This window comes from Hoplias malabaricus, chromosome 2 (assembly GCF_029633855.1).
Source record: "Hoplias malabaricus isolate fHopMal1 chromosome 2, fHopMal1.hap1, whole genome shotgun sequence".
Lineage (NCBI taxonomy): Eukaryota > Metazoa > Chordata > Actinopteri > Characiformes > Erythrinidae > Hoplias > Hoplias malabaricus.
In genome coordinates, this window is record NC_089801.1 from 72,401,629 (window position 1) to 72,419,601 (window position 17,973).

The 17,973-nt window shown below is 42.4% G+C and overlaps 1 protein-coding gene across 1 annotated transcript in view; it reads right to left on the reverse strand.

Annotated features, from left to right (window-relative positions):
- Positions 1-8,787: 8,787 nt before the first annotated feature.
- The window catches only part of gsk3bb (glycogen synthase kinase 3 beta, genome duplicate b), a 28,048-nt gene continuing 18,862 nt past the window's right edge, over positions 8,788-17,973 (reverse strand). Inside the window, exons 4-11 of the mRNA XM_066661383.1 lie at positions 16,484-16,594; positions 14,714-14,844; positions 14,333-14,439; positions 14,146-14,243; positions 13,138-13,233; positions 12,748-12,934; positions 12,557-12,646; positions 8,788-12,142 (exon numbers count right to left, since the gene is read on the reverse strand). Coding sequence (XP_066517480.1) covers positions 12,072-12,142; positions 12,557-12,646; positions 12,748-12,934; positions 13,138-13,233; positions 14,146-14,243; positions 14,333-14,439; positions 14,714-14,844; positions 16,484-16,594 — 891 coding nt within the window. The 3' untranslated portion in view covers positions 8,788-12,071. The remainder of the gene's footprint in view (positions 12,143-12,556; positions 12,647-12,747; positions 12,935-13,137; positions 13,234-14,145; positions 14,244-14,332; positions 14,440-14,713; positions 14,845-16,483; positions 16,595-17,973) is intronic.

A 17,973-nucleotide genomic window follows, 5' to 3' on the forward strand; every position in this document is an offset into this window, starting at 1 on the left:
AAGTTTATTCTTTTCAACATCTCACACGTTTTCTTTATCTTTTTTTCTTTTTTCATGGACGATTTCTGTCTTGCATCTTCTCAAATGTATCATGTCCTCACCGCTTCACCTTCGGAATAAACAATCCTGCTCTGTCGAGTTCTCGTTGGAGGTTATAGTTGTAAAGTTATACTTGTAGTCACTCCCGCTGACGGATATGTGTAGGCTGTGTAGAGTAACTCAGTTCTGTTCTGTTTTCATTGACTGCTGTGCTGTGGCTTTCAGCGATTAACAAAGAAATCTAGCGACTGGTTTTATACAAAAAAGGAAAGAGAGTTTGAAGTTGGCGCCAAACAAATTGTCTCTATTTTGGTCGACGCTGAGTGTATTAACAAGGTTCAGTTCGATCATTTACTCCATAGTTTATTTATACATTTACACATCACTCTGAGACGTTAACTTTAGCTGTTTACAGTTAAATTATTCAGTTCAATAAGCTTTATTGACCTGACCATATTTACACACAGAATTGCTAAAGCATTAATACAATTATTGATTATTTAAAAGGAAATCATAATTATTAATAATATATATAATAATACATAAACAATACAAATAATAATTCTTTTGATAAAAGAGCAATCCAAAGAACAGTGGGAGTCGAGAAACATGTTAAACATTAAAATAAATAATAAATGTATAACAGTTGAACCTAAATTATGGCAACAAACAGGGCACGGTTTGTGTGTGTGTGTGTGTGTGTGTGTGTGTGTGTGTATGTGTGTGTTGGTCACTCGCTGTCCCCGAGTGTGTGGCAGATTTTGTTTTTTTGTTTCTGTAAATACATGTAATCAAATGTATCAATTAATAAAATAAGTGCGATTTATTTTTCAAACGAATTAAGCGACAAAAGTCTGGATGCTGCGCGCCAAAGTGCTTCATCTCAATCAGCGCTGGTTTCCGTTCAGTGAAGAGCCTGAGAATCAGACTGGGGCCCCGTTACTGAACTGGGTTTAACTCTTTAAATCGTTATAACCTGTTACACTGCTCAGTTATTCGCCCTTTCACGCGCACAGCTCTGAAAGTGCTTTATTGAGCGGAAAACGCAATAAGACGCCTGTAATGAAGCCTGCAGTTCCGAGGTTAAACACAACAGGACCCCGCTCCTCGACACTGAGGCTTCATCCACGGCACCGTGTCAGAATCACAGAGAAACGTCTCTCTCAATGTTGTTAACGTTGCTGAGCTGTTGACCGTTGGCTTAAATTCTTGTGTAAAATGTGAATACAGTGGGGATATCGTTGCAGTTCGTTCATTTGCTTTGGTCACATTTTTAAAAAGTGCAAATTTTCTGCGCATTTCAGTGTAGAGTTTCTATGTACTTCCATAATTTCACATATTTGGAAAAAATAAAGCACATGCGCATATGTGTATTTTAAAATATAAATAAAAATCTAGAATATAAATTGAGCGCTTGAGCGGACCAGGTTTATTTATTTATTTATTTTTTTTATAAACATAGAAACATTATTAAAACGTACTAAATCAACAAAATATATCATAAGATCAAAGGCAGTCAAACACTTTGACACAAACATGTTGTGCATAAAATCTACAGGTTTAGTTTAACCCCAATAAACTTTATCTTCATAACGAGCTCTCCCCCTCAGTGAATATATCGGTCACCCCTCAGATTAGCATGTTAGCATGTTAGCAAAGCAGAGTTAACAACATAATTGACCAACGTTTTGCTAGATCTCGTGGTGAGGTGCCGAAATATAAATAAGTAGAAGAAATATAAGGCAAGGAATATATTTGAAGTGTTAAAAATCAACTGACAGGTTCCAGTAAATACCCCCCAAGTTTGTTTATTTAAAAAAAGACACCTTTTTACAGCATGACAACAGGACTTTTCCCCCTCACAATTTAGTCGCTTGCTAAATAAATATTTAAATCCTTAAATACATATAAAAACATGCATTTTCTTAACTAAATAAACAAGTACAAATAAGAGAACTGGCTATATGTAATTTTCAATAATTCATTCATTATCTGTAACCCTTATCCAGTTCAGGGTCGCGGTGGGTCCAGAGTCTACCTGGAATCATTGGGCGCAAGGCGGGAATACACCCTGGAAGTGGTGCAGTCCTTCACAGGGCAACACACACATTCACATCTACGGACACTTTTGAGTCTCCAATCCAACTACCTTTTGGAGCATGGCTGGAAACTGGAGCACCCGGAGGAAACCCACGCAGACACAGGGAGAACACACCACACTCCTCACAGACAGTCACCCGGAGGAAACCCACGCAGACACAGGGAGAACACACCACACTCCTCACAGACAGTCACCCGGAGGAAACCCACGCAGACACAGGGAGAACACACCACACTCCTCACAGACAGTCACCAGGAACCCACAACCTCCAGGACCCTGCAGCTGTGACAGAAATACTACCTGCTGTACCACCATGCTGCCCCTATGTGTAATTTTAAAAAGTAAAACATATACTTGAGTCAACGTCAAACATTATTAAGCTATTTCTAAAAAAAGTTTCTTGGTGTGGCCTGTAGTGTGCTGCAGCTGCGTTTGAAAAGAGATAAAAATAAGATTTTTCTTTTAAAGAAAAGGTTTACATACACAGTTGCATGGGTTTATATGAGACACGACAAATATTTTTTCTACAGCTTCACTCCAGTGCTTCAAAATCGTTGCCATATGCTATGAGTCTAAAGAAAACCATTTATCTCTATTTGTTCCCATCACACGTCACTGGCGTCACACGTCAACTGTTGTAAAACAAGGCACGGCTCATAAGTGCTTAGTTAACAAAAAAAAGTAGCTCGATATGTTATGCTTGTTAGGAGCATCTGACTAATCCCAAACTTGACAACCTGTATCAACGGACCTCCTTGAAAGGAAACATCTACGCTTCCATTGTAATTAGTCACGAAGGAAAGGCTCTTCCTGTAATAATAAGAGTACTCACTCATGTAATTGTATGTCTCCCCCTAGTGGACATTTGAATGCGATATTTGTTTCACCTGCAGCCTACAGCTTTCCAAGAACAGTGCAATTGCCATGGTAACATCAACCGTCGTCAAAACACAACTGAAAGTAAATACGACGGTTTCATACCCAAATACTGCACTGTTTTATATGATTAAAGATTTTGTGGGGTTTTCAAGCAACAGTCAAAATCAATAACAATTCAACCAATGAAAAAATATGTGTTTATAACCTCGGAGTGTGTACAAGGTCAACGAAAGTGTTTAATTCATGAAATTATTATTGAATTACTTGGGAGAAAGTTACAAATTTGAAAAAAATTTATATGTATTTTTGAAATAAATGGAAGGTTACCTGAAGTGTTTCTGCAACCGGATGTTATTAATGTTTATCTACATTTTTCTGAAGCTGAAATTACTTATATTCTTCAGTTTGGCAGCAAAGGGTATTAAAATAATTTGTGAAACACTTACTAATATTTGTGAAACAGGAATCCATTATCGACTCATCTTTTTTAAATTCCATGGGATTTTCTCACACATGAAAAAATCCTAACAGTTTTAACTGACACAAATACATTCTGAGTAACATAAATAAATAAATTAATTAATTAAAAATTAAAATCCACATCAATAAATCATAATATTTAACATAACCATGTGTCAGTTATTGACTCCCCTAGAAATGATGTCAAAACAAAATGAGGCATTATTTCTATTTATATTTTACTTTGTACAGTTGATCAGAGTGTCTAGGAATATCAAGCAATATTCCACAGCAGTAATCCATGTAGTAGTTCAACAACAGTATGGGCAACATTTCTAGTGCCATCAAGTTCAGATATGGGTATGGATATGGAAGCAAATCTGTCTCATCAGACTTTAAAATATTACCACCTTTTAATTTGTAGCACTGAAATTATGCATCTGAATATAACTGCTCTGGAATAGAACTTGTACATTTTCAAGAACACGTTTTCACTGTTATTATTTAAGGTTAATAAACTCAGATAAAACAATTCAAACAATTCAACAATTTAAACGAAATTCAGATACCAAAATACGAGTTACAAAAAATTCAGATACACATCCGGGACACCAAGGACGAGCAATCGATTCATTTGAATTTTCTCTTTCACCTTAAATTCTGCACTAGTTGCATTCTGTCGCCGCTAGATGACGAAATACGAACACAACTTCCACACTGTGGAAAAACTACACGTTTACCTTCCTTCCTCGGATATTATCTCTTTATTTTCAAAGTGTCTCAGAAATCTGAAAGTCTCACTAAAGACACAATATAACAGACTATTGATATCCTGAAGATGAAGATATTTTACTGTGGAGATGTTTTGTAACGGCCCTGTGAACAGAGCATGTGATATGAAAGAATCTGTGGAAACATGAACTGTGGGGATAAAGTCGTGTGAAAATTAGAACATCCCGTGAAAGCCTTTGTGTTTTTAAACATATTTAAACATATCGACATTTGAACAAAGTCTGAGGAGACAGATTTGCTTCCATATATGGAACAGTTAACTGGACCAGCGTATCACTTAATCTTAAAAGTGTGGTGTCTTTGAACTCATCCAGATGCGTCTGACTGGTCTTTAACCTCAGGCTGATGAATAGTACCTAAGACACAATGATAAATATCAGAGCTTAATAAAACCCCTAGAGCACCACAGTAAAGCACACAGACGTTGGGTTTCAACTGTAATCTCTAATAGATATAAATGCACTCAAGAAACACTTTTCTAGGGGTATAACTGTGTATCATACGGTTGTGCTGCAAATCAAAAACGTATGATAAATATGGAGGCTGGCTCTTCAGTCCATAATGCCATCATTAAATCATCAGTTTGAAAGACATACTGGAGTTGAAACTGAATGCACGAAGGCAGAGCCAGGCTGAGGAATACACAAGGGACAGCAATTTGCTTCACATCCTTTCAGACCCGTTGTGCCCAGGAAACCTTTGTTTTTTTTCCACACAGTAATTGATAAATAAATAGTGAAAGAATAAACAAATAAAGATGACATTGCACTTTGGGTCTTATCTCTCACGATGATGTTAATAGGGATCATGATGAGGTCATAGATCAAAATAGCAACACCTCATTTTTAGGACTGTCATCTTCATATGGAGCAAATACTTTTACTTCATTCATTGTCTGTAACCCTTATCCAGTTCAGGGTGGCGGTGGGTCCGGAGCCTACCTGGAATCATTGGTGCAAGGTGGGAACACAGCCTGGAGGGGGTGCCAGTCCTTCACAGGGCCTGACAATTATTAGAATTATTTTTAACAGAGTTTGAAATCATTAATTTACATGTTTGGTTTCCTAATGAGGGCGGCACGGTGGCGCAGCAGGTAGTGTCGCAGTCACACAGCTCCAGAGGCCTGGGGGTGGTTGGTTCGATTCCCGCTCTGGGTGACTGTCTGTGAGGAGTTGGTGTGTTCTCCCCGTGTCTGTGTGGGTTTCCTCCGGGTGCTCTGGTTTCCTCCCACAGTCCAAAAACACACGTTGGTAGGTGGATTGGCGACTCGAAAGTGTCTGTAGGTGTGAGTGAATGTGTGTCTGTGTTGTCTCACACCTGTACAGACATTTTAGCATAGCCAAGCTGTGTATTTTGGCCTTGTGGGAGGACACCAAAGCACCTGTAACAAACCTGTGCAGACAAGTTTGGGATCTGAGACACTGGTTGCATGCCAACTTTTTGAAACTCAACACAGAAAAAACTGAAGTCTTGCTCATTGGCCCCAAGTCCACTCTATCAAAAATTTCTGATATCACACTTAACTTTGATGGTGTGGCTGTAAAAACCTCTCCAGTTGTTCGCAATTTAGGTGAACTTATTGACTCCTCTCTGTCCTTCAACCCTCATATTAAGGCCTTAACCATTCATTCATTCATTATCGGTAAGCGTTTATCCAGTTCAGGGCGGCGGTGGGTCCAGAGCCTACCTGGAATCATTAGGCGCAAGGTGGAAATACACCTACGGACACTTTTCAGTCACCAATCCACCTACCAACATGTGTTTTTGGATTGTGGGAGGAAACCCACGCAGACACAGGAAGAACACACCACACTTCTCACAGACAGTCACCCGGAGGAAACCCACGCAGACACAGAGAGAACACACCACACTCTTCACAGACAGTCACCCGGAGGAAACCCACGCAGACACAGAGAGAACACACCACACTCCTCACAGACAGTCACCCGGAGGAAACCCACGCAGACATAGAGAGAACACACCACACTCCTCACACACAGTCACCCGGAGGAAACCCACGCAGACACAGAGAGAACACACCACACTCCTCACAGACAGTGACCCGGAGGAAACCCACGCAGACACAGAGAGAACACACCACACTCCTCACAGACAGTCACCCGGAGGAAACCCACGCAGACACAGAGAGAACACACCACACTCCTCACAGACAGTGACCCGGAGGAAACCCACGCAGACACAGAGAGAACACACCACACTCCTCACAGACAGTGACCCGGAGGAAACCCACGCAGACACAGAGAGAACACACCACACTCCTCACAGACAGTCACCCGGAGGAAACCCACGCAGACACAGAGAGAACACACCACACTCCTCACAGACAGTCACCCGGAGGAAACCCACGCAGACACAGAGAGAACACACCACACTCCTCACAGACAGTGACCCGGAGGAAACCCACGCAGACACAGAGAGAGCACACCACACTCCTCACAGACAGTCACCCGGAGGAAACCCACGCAGACACAGAGAGAGCACACCACACTCCTCACAGACAGTCACCCGGAGGAAACCCACGCAGACACAGGGAGAACACACCACACTCCTCACAGACAGTCACCCGGAGGAAACCCACGCAGACACAGAGAGAACACACCACACTCCTCACAGACAGTCACCCGGAGGAAACCCACGCAGACACAGGGAGAACACACCACACTCCTCACAGACAGTCACCCGGAGGAAACCCACGCAGACACAGGGAGAACACACCACACTCCTCACAGACAGTCACCCGGAGGAAACCCACGCAGACACAGGGAGAACACACCACACTCCTCACAGACAGTGACCCGGAGGAAACCCACGCAGACACAGAGAGAACACACCACACTCCTCACAGACAGTGACCCGGAGGAAACCCACGCAGACACAGAGAGAACACACCACACTCCTCACAGTCACCCGGAGGAAACCCACGCAGACACAGGGAGAACACACCACACTCCTCACAGACAGTCACCCGGAGGAAACCCACGCAGACACAGAGAGAACACACCACACTCCTCACAGACAGTCACCCGGAGGAAACCCACGCAGACACAGGGAGAACACACCACACTCCTCACAGACAGTCACTCGGACGGGAATCGAACCCACAACCTCCAGGACCCTGGAGCTGTGACTGCTACACCTACCTGCTGTGTCACTGTGCCACCCAGGCCTTAACCAAAACATCCCTTTTCCATCTACGTAATATTGCTTGCCTTCGTCCCCTGCTGTCTGTTAAAGATGCTGAAATTCTGGTCCATGCTTTTATTTCATCTCCCATTTAGACCACTGTAATTCTCTCATCGGCCTTCCTTCTACGACCATACACTCCCTTCAGTGTGTTCAGAACTCTGCTGCTCGGGTTTTTTTTATTCTAAAAAAAAAAATCAGCTCATATCTCCCCTGTTCTTCATCAGCTCCACTGGTTACCTGTCTCCCCTGTGTTCAGTTTAAAGTTCTCCTGCTCACATACAAAGCTCTGCCGACCTTTCTGACCTTTTACACCTCCACTGTCCTACACCATCACTGAGGTCCTCTGAGAGCGGTCTTTTGTCAGTGCCCAAATTTAAATTAGTTACCGCTGGTGGTAGATCATTCACACGATGGCACTCAAGCTCTGGAATTCATTACCACAAAGTCTTCGTCTGTGCTCTTCCTTTTCTGCCTTTAAATCCCAGCTAAAGACCTGCCTCTTCTCTCAGTACCTCTGCTCTCTACAGGCATGAGTCGTGTCTTCCCCCTTACTTTTTTTTTTTTTTTAAATCCTCTTGTGTAAAGCTTGTCTCCTCCAGGCTGGACTATTGCAATGCCCTCCACATTGGGATTCCGAGAAGGAGCCTGCAGAAGCTCCGGCAGATTCAGAACTGTTCTTCCAGGATCCTCACGAGGAAGCGCAAATATGAGCACGTTACACCGATTCTAAAACCTCTACACTGTCTACCCATCCACTACAAAATCTGTTCTCTGACTCACTAATGTCTCTATGGAAACGCCCCACTGTACCTCAAAGAGCTCCGCACAATACCTTAAGACATCTCCGTTCCACCAATGCCTATCGCCTTCAGCAGCCCCAAACCAAACTCTCTACTCTGGGAGACCGGGCTTTTCAAGCTGTTGCTCCACGTCTTTGGAATTCACTCCCAGATTCACTCTGGAGAGCACCACAGAGCACAGAGTCTTTTAGGCTCACTAGGATTTAGTTTTTTTTTAGTTCTCTTCTGATTGTTTTTATTTACTTGTTTCTTAATTGATTTTTATTCTCACTGAGATTTCCTTGAAATGTAAAGTGCATTACAAATAAAAGGCATCATTAAAGCGACCTTGGGTACTAGAAAGGCTAACATTATTATTATTATTGTGGTGGAGAACTTCTCTCAGTCAAAGATCAAACCCAGGGCTTGGTACCCGAGAGTTGTGTGGCAGTAACGCTACCTGCTGTGATACGGTGCAGCCCTATCTTCCAGCTGAAAAAGAAAATAGAAGCAAACTCAGGCTAACCTACAATTTATTCAATGCAAATTACAGTACCAGGTAACTACTTCTCTGAACCATTTTACACAGAAGAACAGAACGGTATTTACATTGAGCATAACCATCACAGGAGGGAAAACAAACAAGATGTGTTTTTGGATGAAATTATATATATGTATATAGATATGTGTATATTAAAAAAAATATTAGTCAACAGGCATTCAAGTAATAGCAATGTCATAGTCATTTTTGTCTGTAGTTATAGTCTCTTATGACCGCCGCCAACAGCTGTACACAGATTTGTCCAAATATGCAGCAACCCATTTTTTTAGTCTTTATTTTTTTCTCTGTTTAGAAAGCATCTGAATTGGACCTGTGTGACCGACAGGTTTGATCTTCATTGAAACGTCACGATAAACGTGATTTCCGTTTCACAATCGTTTAGGAAGCAACATATTTATGGCTGTGGAATTTTACAGGCATTAAGCATTTACATACGCGTACATGTATTATTATTATTATTCTTTTTCTTTTAATTAGGTATTTAATGCTACATGACATCTCTCCCTTTGAGTGCTGCCGAAAGCCTATGTTACAGCTTTTTAGGCGTATAGGAAATTTATTTATTTTTTAAAAATCATCTGCTTGTGTAATACTTATTGCCATCGTTGCTTAGGTAATACTGCACAGCATGGAGTTATTTCATATCCATTTCTTAAATGGTAATAGATTTTAAAATGATAATAATACCAGTTTAAAAAAAAAAAGAAGCTACTTTTAACCCCCCCCCCTGAACAAATACATTTTTAAAACAGAGATCGTTACAATTTTGACTGAAAGTGTGAAGTTAAAAGACTCAACAATGGAACAATGGTGAACTGCCATAAAGTCTCTTAATTAATTAAAAAAAAATTAAAAATTAAAAAAAAAGTGGGGGGGGGGAGGTGAAAACACAAGAGCACCACTGAAAAAATAACAAAACAAAAAACACCCTGCTTCTCGCTTCTCTCTGTCCACAGTCTAGTGAGCTTTGGGGTTATAAAACAGCTTCTCAATCATCATTGAGTGATACAGGGGTTTGGAGAATTGTTCGGTCTTTACTTGGTGTCAACAGGTCAATCGACCAATTTGGCCACTTTTGGAGTTAATAAGTCTACATTGTAAAGAAGAAGAAGAAGAAAAAGGGTTAATCCATTATGTATCTGCCAATAAATCTAAAACCTCATGATTGTGACAGGATTCATTCTAAACCACAGTTTTAACACGTTTCACTGCACCGGGTTTTGAACTTTGACCTCCAGCACGAATAAACAGATCAAGATTGTCCCGCTCTGGTCCTGGTCCTGTAGGACATGTACAGTACACCCCAAGACCAGAACTATCCAACTATAAAAGTGGTGGATAATTAAGAGAGTCTTAAAGTTAGCGCGCTAATGTAGGGCTCATTTAGTTTGCGAACCACAACAACCCCAGCACGCAACTCATGAAAAACACAGCCCCAGTAATTTTAAAAAAATGGCACAAGCAGCACGACCAAGACGAGAGCAACGTTCTAAAAGGATAAAACAGAAGAGCAGCAGCCTTTCAACAGCACTCCAGGGAGGTCCGTAAGCTGAGACAGAGTGGGCCTGCTCGTGCTGATGTAGGACCAGCACAAAACCGGATCCAAATCTCAGCCTTGATCCAAGAAGAAAGCAGTTAACTGTTCTCAGATCAGAAGCAAACAAGCAAATCTGGGAGATGCTGCCTTTTTTTTTTAGCTTCTTTCATCATCATCATCATCACAGTCTTGTTGTAATATTTCAGAGAGAGAGAGAGAGAGAGAGAGAGGTGGCTGAAAACATTGTGAACACAGGGAACATCAGAAACCAAACTACAAAAGAACAACTTTGACCAGCGAATAACAACAGCGCTGATTCACTCTTAATGCTGTTTTAAAAAGAACATCCCCCAGTTTCAGAACGGAGAATGTAATAGTGGGTTCTACAAAGTACAGAGGAACAGCACGATAAAAGAAACCATGGAAGCAAAGGCACTCCAAAACTATTACATAGATTGCACCTACGGCTCTGTCGGATGTTTTTTTGGACTCTGTGGCTGGGGAAGAATCGTATGTACATTTCAAGATGGAGTCGATTCGTTTCAGTCCTGATCCGCGTTTTGAACTCGTGTCTTTACTCGTTTCCCCGGCCCCTCGCTAACACTTAGCTTGAGGGGTCAAACGTTTTCAATACAATAGACGTACAGCATGCGTGCTCATGCACGCAAACACACACACACAATAAATGAACCGGGATTTGGTGTTATGCAAAAGTACAGTACGGTGAAGCATTTGAAGGTGACTGTACACAGTTAATGAAGGGAAGACAGGTATGTGGAGGAGGGAAGGTGAAAATAGAGGTATAAAATAGGTGAATAAAAGCAGCATACCGTTGAAGCTGAGCACACAACGTATGAAGTGAAAAGGCAACGTTATAGACAAGGTATTCACAGGAAACAAATATACAGTTCACAAAGCCTTGGGAATCTTTTCTCGCCCACTTTAACTTGTGTCACGTTGAAATAGCCCTTGTAAGATGATCTGGGATGAAGAAACCCAACCCGGATCATAGCCTTAACCACTAAGAGAAACACAACCTGCCAGAAGTGGTGAAGTATCTATTGAGCATCGTCGACCTGGGATCAGTGTTAAGGAAACAGTCCCAGTTCAGCACGTTTACTCAGAGATGCTTCAGCTCAAGGGACCAGTAGTTGACGCCATCCTTCTGCACCAGCAGACACTCACACTTTGCTCTTTTGGACCTGGCAAGGGTCGCGGGGGCTGGGGCTAAGGTTTAGAAATCTGCATTCGCTATAAACATAAGACGGGCGGAAAAGAAGGCTACTGTGAAACATTTAAAAAAATAAGAATCAAAGGAGACCAAAAAAAAGAAAAAGCATATTTGTCGCTCTATATATCTGTATCTCTATATAAGTAGATGTATATATTATCATCAAACTTCTCCACAGTCATTTCCTCTTGTCCCCGAGCTGGGGACTGATGAGAGGCTTTTAAAGACATCATTGTCCTTTTGTATAAATAAATAAAAAACTGTAAAAATAACAAATGGTGAGGGTTGAGGGGAGAGGAGTTTATAGTTCAGTTGGTTTGTCCGTGTCTCGTCATGAGTTGGTTTTTTTTCCCCTTTGTTTCTTTCTTTTTTTTTTCCTTTCTTCCTGCTTTCTTTCTTTTTTCGTAGCCACACCCCTGACTTGGGGGAGTGAGCGTGGTAATGAGCAGCATCATGGGGTTGGCCTGTTGAGGAGGGAGTGGGGCTCAGGTTGAAGGGTTGGGGGCGGAGGCAGAGGCAGCATTGGTGGTTGGGCCGCGTTCAATGCTGCTGGCATCTGAGAGAGAGAGAGAGAGAGAGAGAGAGAGAGAGAGAGAGCAATAGAGAGAGAGAGAGATGGAGATAGAGCAATAGAGAGAGAGAGAGAGAGATGGAGAGAGAGAGCAATAGAGAGAGAGAGAGATGGAGATAGAGCAATAGAGAGAGAGAGAGAGAGATGGAGAGAGAGAGCAATAGAGAGAGAGAGCAATAGAGAGAGAGAGCAATAGAGAGAGAGAGCAATAGAGAGAGAGAGCAATAGAGAGAGAGAGATGGAGATAGAGCAATAGAGAGAGAGAGAGAGATGGATATAGAGCAATAGAGAGAGAGAGAGAGAGCAATAGAGAGAGAGAGAGATTAGTCAGTTTTGTTTTGGCCTGGTTACGTCTATTAAATTAAGATGTGTAGAGAGACAGCACACAGCGGCACTAACCTGCAGTAGAAGAGGGAGGGGAAGCTCCAGCTTGGTTGCGGGCATGTGCAGGGATGAGTATAGACGCCAGTGATGGATTACTGGACAACTCTAACAAGCCAGAACAACAAGTATATTTATTACACATATCACTTCTTAAGAACCAGAACAATTATCCTTTGTTTAATGCTGGTAAAAGTGTGTGAGCATACCCTGTGTAGTGAAGTTAAAGAGCGGGGGTCTCTCTCGGCCGTTAGGGAGCTTGAGGGTGGGTGCACGTAGCTCATCAAAGAAAGCATGAGCACAGGCCTCCAGAGGAGTAAGCCTTGCAGTAGGCGTGTACTCCAACAACCGAGAACACAGAGCAATCGCATCAGGCGGGGTCTTCGGACGGAACACCTGACACACAAACACACAGCGAGTTCAGCCAGATACCCCACAAACGTAACACAGGCACACCATACTGACCACTACACAAACTCTATTATGGCCACAGCACCACAAGGGGGTACTATAACACCTCCCACAGAAGTTGAGAGTTTAGGATTCAGTCCAAGCAAAGATCCAGATGCTTTTTTTTTTGGCTGCAACAGCACACTCACCTTAGTCCATGGGTGGGCTTTAATTTGAGGAAACTTGAACTCTGTGTAGTTGGGGTTCATTTCACGAATCTGTTCACGTGTCGGGGTTCCTAGAACCTACAAAAGAAACACACACTTAAGAGAAACGCTCAGTGATGTCTCAGAATTTACCACAGACATCAGCTTTTATCTAACAGAGCTTTTCCTCTGAGAGGAAAGATGTTTAAGGTTAATAGCTCTATGCTAGTTTTAGTCAGATTTATAGATTTCTTTACAACAGCACTTGTAGCTTCTCCAAGGTTAGATATATATATTATTGTGCACTTTTCTAGAAACATCATGTCATACAGTCTGAGAAACCACAAAAATTAAAGCTCAATATGGTGGGGTATAAGCTCCAATTAGCCTTAGCGCTCACAGCCACATAGCTCCCGTAAAAACCACAAAACAACAAATAAATGCAATGTATACGATTCTTGACAACTCTTCCCACATCAAAACAAAAACACTCCTCCCTTCAGTTCTGCTTCAGAAGATTCATCCACTATCGTTTGCTTTTGAAGCATTAAATATATTAGCAATATCACGCTAAAAAGTCTAGTTAACCAGCCCAAATCAATCGTACCTATCTGGCTCCAGCATTGCTGTACGTGGCTGCTAGCATTCTGAGGCTGAGGTCCACTTTAACTAATGTAAATTGCTGCAGTTTTAAGGAGGAATGGCAAGTTAAGCCAACTGTAGCTTAAGTTTAAGTTAAAACTGCCTGTAAGCTCCTCCCCTTCCCCCATCATGAACACAACCAGAAATGCCCCGTTCTCTCGACTGGCTGGAGTAGTGCCATGGTGCTCGGTCCAAACCACGTTGTAGGTCTCCCATTTACAGAGTCGGGACACACTTACGAAAACAGGGAGCGGCGAGGAAACATTCTCTGAATGTTCTAAAGAGGTGTAGTGAATTTGATCTGGGATTTGAGAGTCTAAATGTTACATGACCAGGGAAAACCAATCATAGCAACACAGACACACCAACCTTGATAATCTCTACTAGTTGGTCCACTCCACTGTCCCCAGGAAAGATAGGCTGGCCCAGCAGGAGCTCTGCTAGCACACAGCCAGCTGACCACACATCTGTTGAGCAGAGAGAGAGAGACAGGACTGTGAGGCATACAAATATTTTTATTAATTTTATTACATTTTGTGGATGATTGTGGAGTTACCTATACTGGAGGTGTAGTCTGTAGCTCCAAAAATGAGCTCAGGGGCTCTGTAGTAACGAGAGCAGATGTAGGAGACGTTGGGCTCACCACGCACCAGCTGCTTAGCACTGCAGGAGGGAGGGAGCGATACAGTGTGAAAGAGAGCACTGAGAAAATTATTCACCATCATTCTTATCATCAACATTAAACCCATTTGGGGTTCCCCCATTACACCGCTGAGTTGCGATTGCTGCTGGTTTGACTCATTTGGATTTTATTAACGTACTGCTCTTAAATTCAGAATTCAATTCTTGTGTGTGTGTGTGTGTGTGAGCCACAATGCTGCCATTGTAATATACTCAGCCTTAAGGATTGCTACTATCCTTCATGTCTTTTACCCACCTGCCAAAGTCACAGAGCTTAAGTACAGCTGTCTCAGGGTCCAGCAGCAGGTTCTGAGGCTTGATGTCCCGATGGCAGATTCCAAACGAGTGGATGTATGCCAAGCTCCGGAACAACTGGTACATGTACAGCTGAGACAAACACACACAAAAATGGTTTTTAAAATTGTGCTTACACAGAGCCTACCCAGAATCACTGGGGGCAAGGCGGGACCACACCCTAAAGGGGGTGCCAGTCCTTCGCTATGGTGGCCGAGAAGGGCAAAACACTTTTTCCAGCCCAAAACACATTTAGCAGCCTGAAACACTTTTACAAACGCCAATCAGAAGGAAAAAGTAGGCCCAAACACAGGAAGTGCTGGTTTGTAATTAACCTCCATTCACTTCTTCCCCATGAAGCAGTTTGACTGACAAACGTCAGCTGGTAGAAGTGTTTCGGGCTGGTAGAAGTGTTGGTAGAAGTGTTTCGGGCTGGTAGAAATGTTGGTATAAGTGTATGGGGCTAGTAGAAGTGTTGGAAGAAGTGTTTCGGGCTGGAAGAAATGTTGGTAGAAGTGTATGGGGCTGGTAGAAATGTTGGTAGAAGTGTATGGGGCTGGTAGAAATGTTGGTATAAGTGTGTGGGGCTGGTAGAAATGTTGGAAGAAGTGTTTCGGGCTGGAAGAAATGTTGGTAGAAGTGTATGGGGCTGGTAGAAATGTTGGTATAAGTGTGTGGGGCTGGTAGAAATGTTGGTATAAGTGTATGGGGCTAGTAGAAGTGTTGGAAGAAGTGTTTCGGGCTGGAAGAAATGTTGGTAGAAGTGTATGGGGCTGGTAGAAATGTTGGTAGAAGTGTATGGGGCTGGTAGAAATGTTGGTATAAGTGTATGGGGCTAGTAGAAGTGTTGGAAGAAGTGTTTCGGGCTGGTAGAAATGTTGGTATAAGTGTGTGGGGCTGGTAGAAATGTTGGTATAAGTGTGTGGGGCTGGTAGAAATGTTGGAAGAAGTGTTTCGGGCTGGTAGAAATGTTGGAAGAAGTGTTTCGGGCTGGAAGAAATGTTGGTAGAAGTGTATGGGGCTGGTAGAAATGTTGGTAGAAGTGTGTGGGGCTGGTAGAAATGTTGGTATAAGTGTATGGGGCTAGTAGAAGTGTTGGAAGAAGTGTTTCGGGCTGGAAGAAATGTTAGTAGAAGTGTATGGGGCTGGTAGAAATGTTGGTAGAAGTGTATGGGGCTGGTAGAAATGTTGGTATAAGTGTATGGGGCTAGTAGAAGTGTTGGAAGAAGTGTTTCGGGCTGGAAGAAATGTTGGTAGAAGTGTATGGGGCTGGTAGAAATGTTGGTAGAAGTGTATGGGGCTGGTAGAAATGTTGGTATAAGTGTATGGGGCTAGTAGAAGTGTTGGAAGAAGTGTTTCGGGCTGGAAGAAATGTTGGTAGAAGTGTATGGGGCTGGTAGAAATGTTGGTAGAAGTATGGGGCTGGTAGAAATGTATGGGGCTGGTAGAAATGTTGGTAGAAGTGTATGGGGCTGGTAGAAATGTATGGGGCTGGTAGAAATGTTGGTATAAGTGTATGGGGCTGGTAGAAATGTTGGAAGAAGTGTTTCGGGCTGGTAGAAGTGTTTCACAGCTTGTAAATGTGTTTTTTTGGTACATTTTTTGCCCTTCTCAGCCACCGTACTTCGCAGGGTGCCACACACTCACACATTCACTCATCACACATCCCTGTGGACACATCTGAGTCGCCAAGCAAAAGCACTGAAGGTATACAAGTAGGATTTATACTCACTTTTACATAGAGCATAGGAAGGATTTGCTTGGATCTGCTATAATGCCTGGAAACTCTGTAGACGGTCTCTGGGACATAATCCAGCACCAAGTTAAGGTACACCTCATCTTTCTGTAAGACAAGCAAACAGTGGGAGAATTAAACATTTACTTCAAAACCCAGTAAGTTATAGAAATTAAAGCTTAATATAATACAGCTATAGGCCTTAAGACTGTGTGTGTTACAGTGATTTTACAACAAGGATGTTCAAGGGGTGCCAAGGATTTAAGTATACCAATGTTCAATAAATCATTCGCTAATAGTACTTGTTCTTCAACACTATTCACTTCTTCAGCCAAGCAACGCAGTTTTCTAGATGTAGCCCATAGCTGCCAAGCAATATAACGGTCAAATGTTATTCCAAGAACAGCACAATGGGTTTTTAATGTTTTGGAGCTTTAATATTGAGCGTTGACTTGCTGAGTATTTTACAGCAGGTTCTAAAATGGTTTACCCCTTTATGTTTAAACCATTTTAATAAAAATCAGATCAAGAACGACGCGAGTGTCAATGCTTGACCGACCCTGACACACAGGATTAAGTGCAAGGAAACTGTCTTTCCGAGCAGATATAACTAATCAATCCTGCAAATTTCATAACCCTATTTTACACAGCATATCCAATTCTAGCCTACAGAGGAATGACTGACTCATCAGACCGTGGTCACAGTGTCCATCAAAGTATGGGGATTTTTGTTTGTGTATGTATGAGAGAGAGAGAGAGAGAGAGAGAAAGAAAAAGAAATCTGGTGTGTATTTGATTTCCCTTTATGTTTTTTCTTTTCTCTTTTCCCCCAAAACCCTCCTGTTGCAGCTCTGTACTGATACAGATACACCAAAGATGATGAGTCACTTTCTGCCTCACAACAGCACCCCTGCAATTATTCTCCTATTGGCTGGATGGTATGCGTAGGGTGATGCAATTGGTTCACTTTAAGGTCCTGCGCTGAATTATGGCACATGATTGGCTGCAAACTCACAGTTGCTCTGTGAATATAGTGATGAGGAGCAGTGTGCTAACCACATAGAGATCAACATCATCAGACAAGCCATATATCTGTTTGCTTTATACTGTTCAGGGTCAAGGTAGGTCCAGAGCCTACACGGAATCTATGGGCACAACGCAGGAACACACCCTGCACAGTCCATCACAGGGCATCACAGGGCATCACAGGGCATCACACACTCACACGGACACTTTTGAACAGCCAATCAAACCCAAAACTGGAGGAAATCCACGTAGACACGAGGAGAACTGTCATCACAGACAGTGACTTAATGCAGGGTTCGAACCCACAATCCCCAGGTCTCTGAAGATGTGACAGCAAGAATACCTGTTGCACGACCGTGCTGCCTTTTCAAGCCAGATCAGTGAAAGAAAGTTACCTTTCAACTCTCAAAATCTTCAATGACTCAACCCATTAGTTCACTGCAGTCATTTTCATAAAGGAC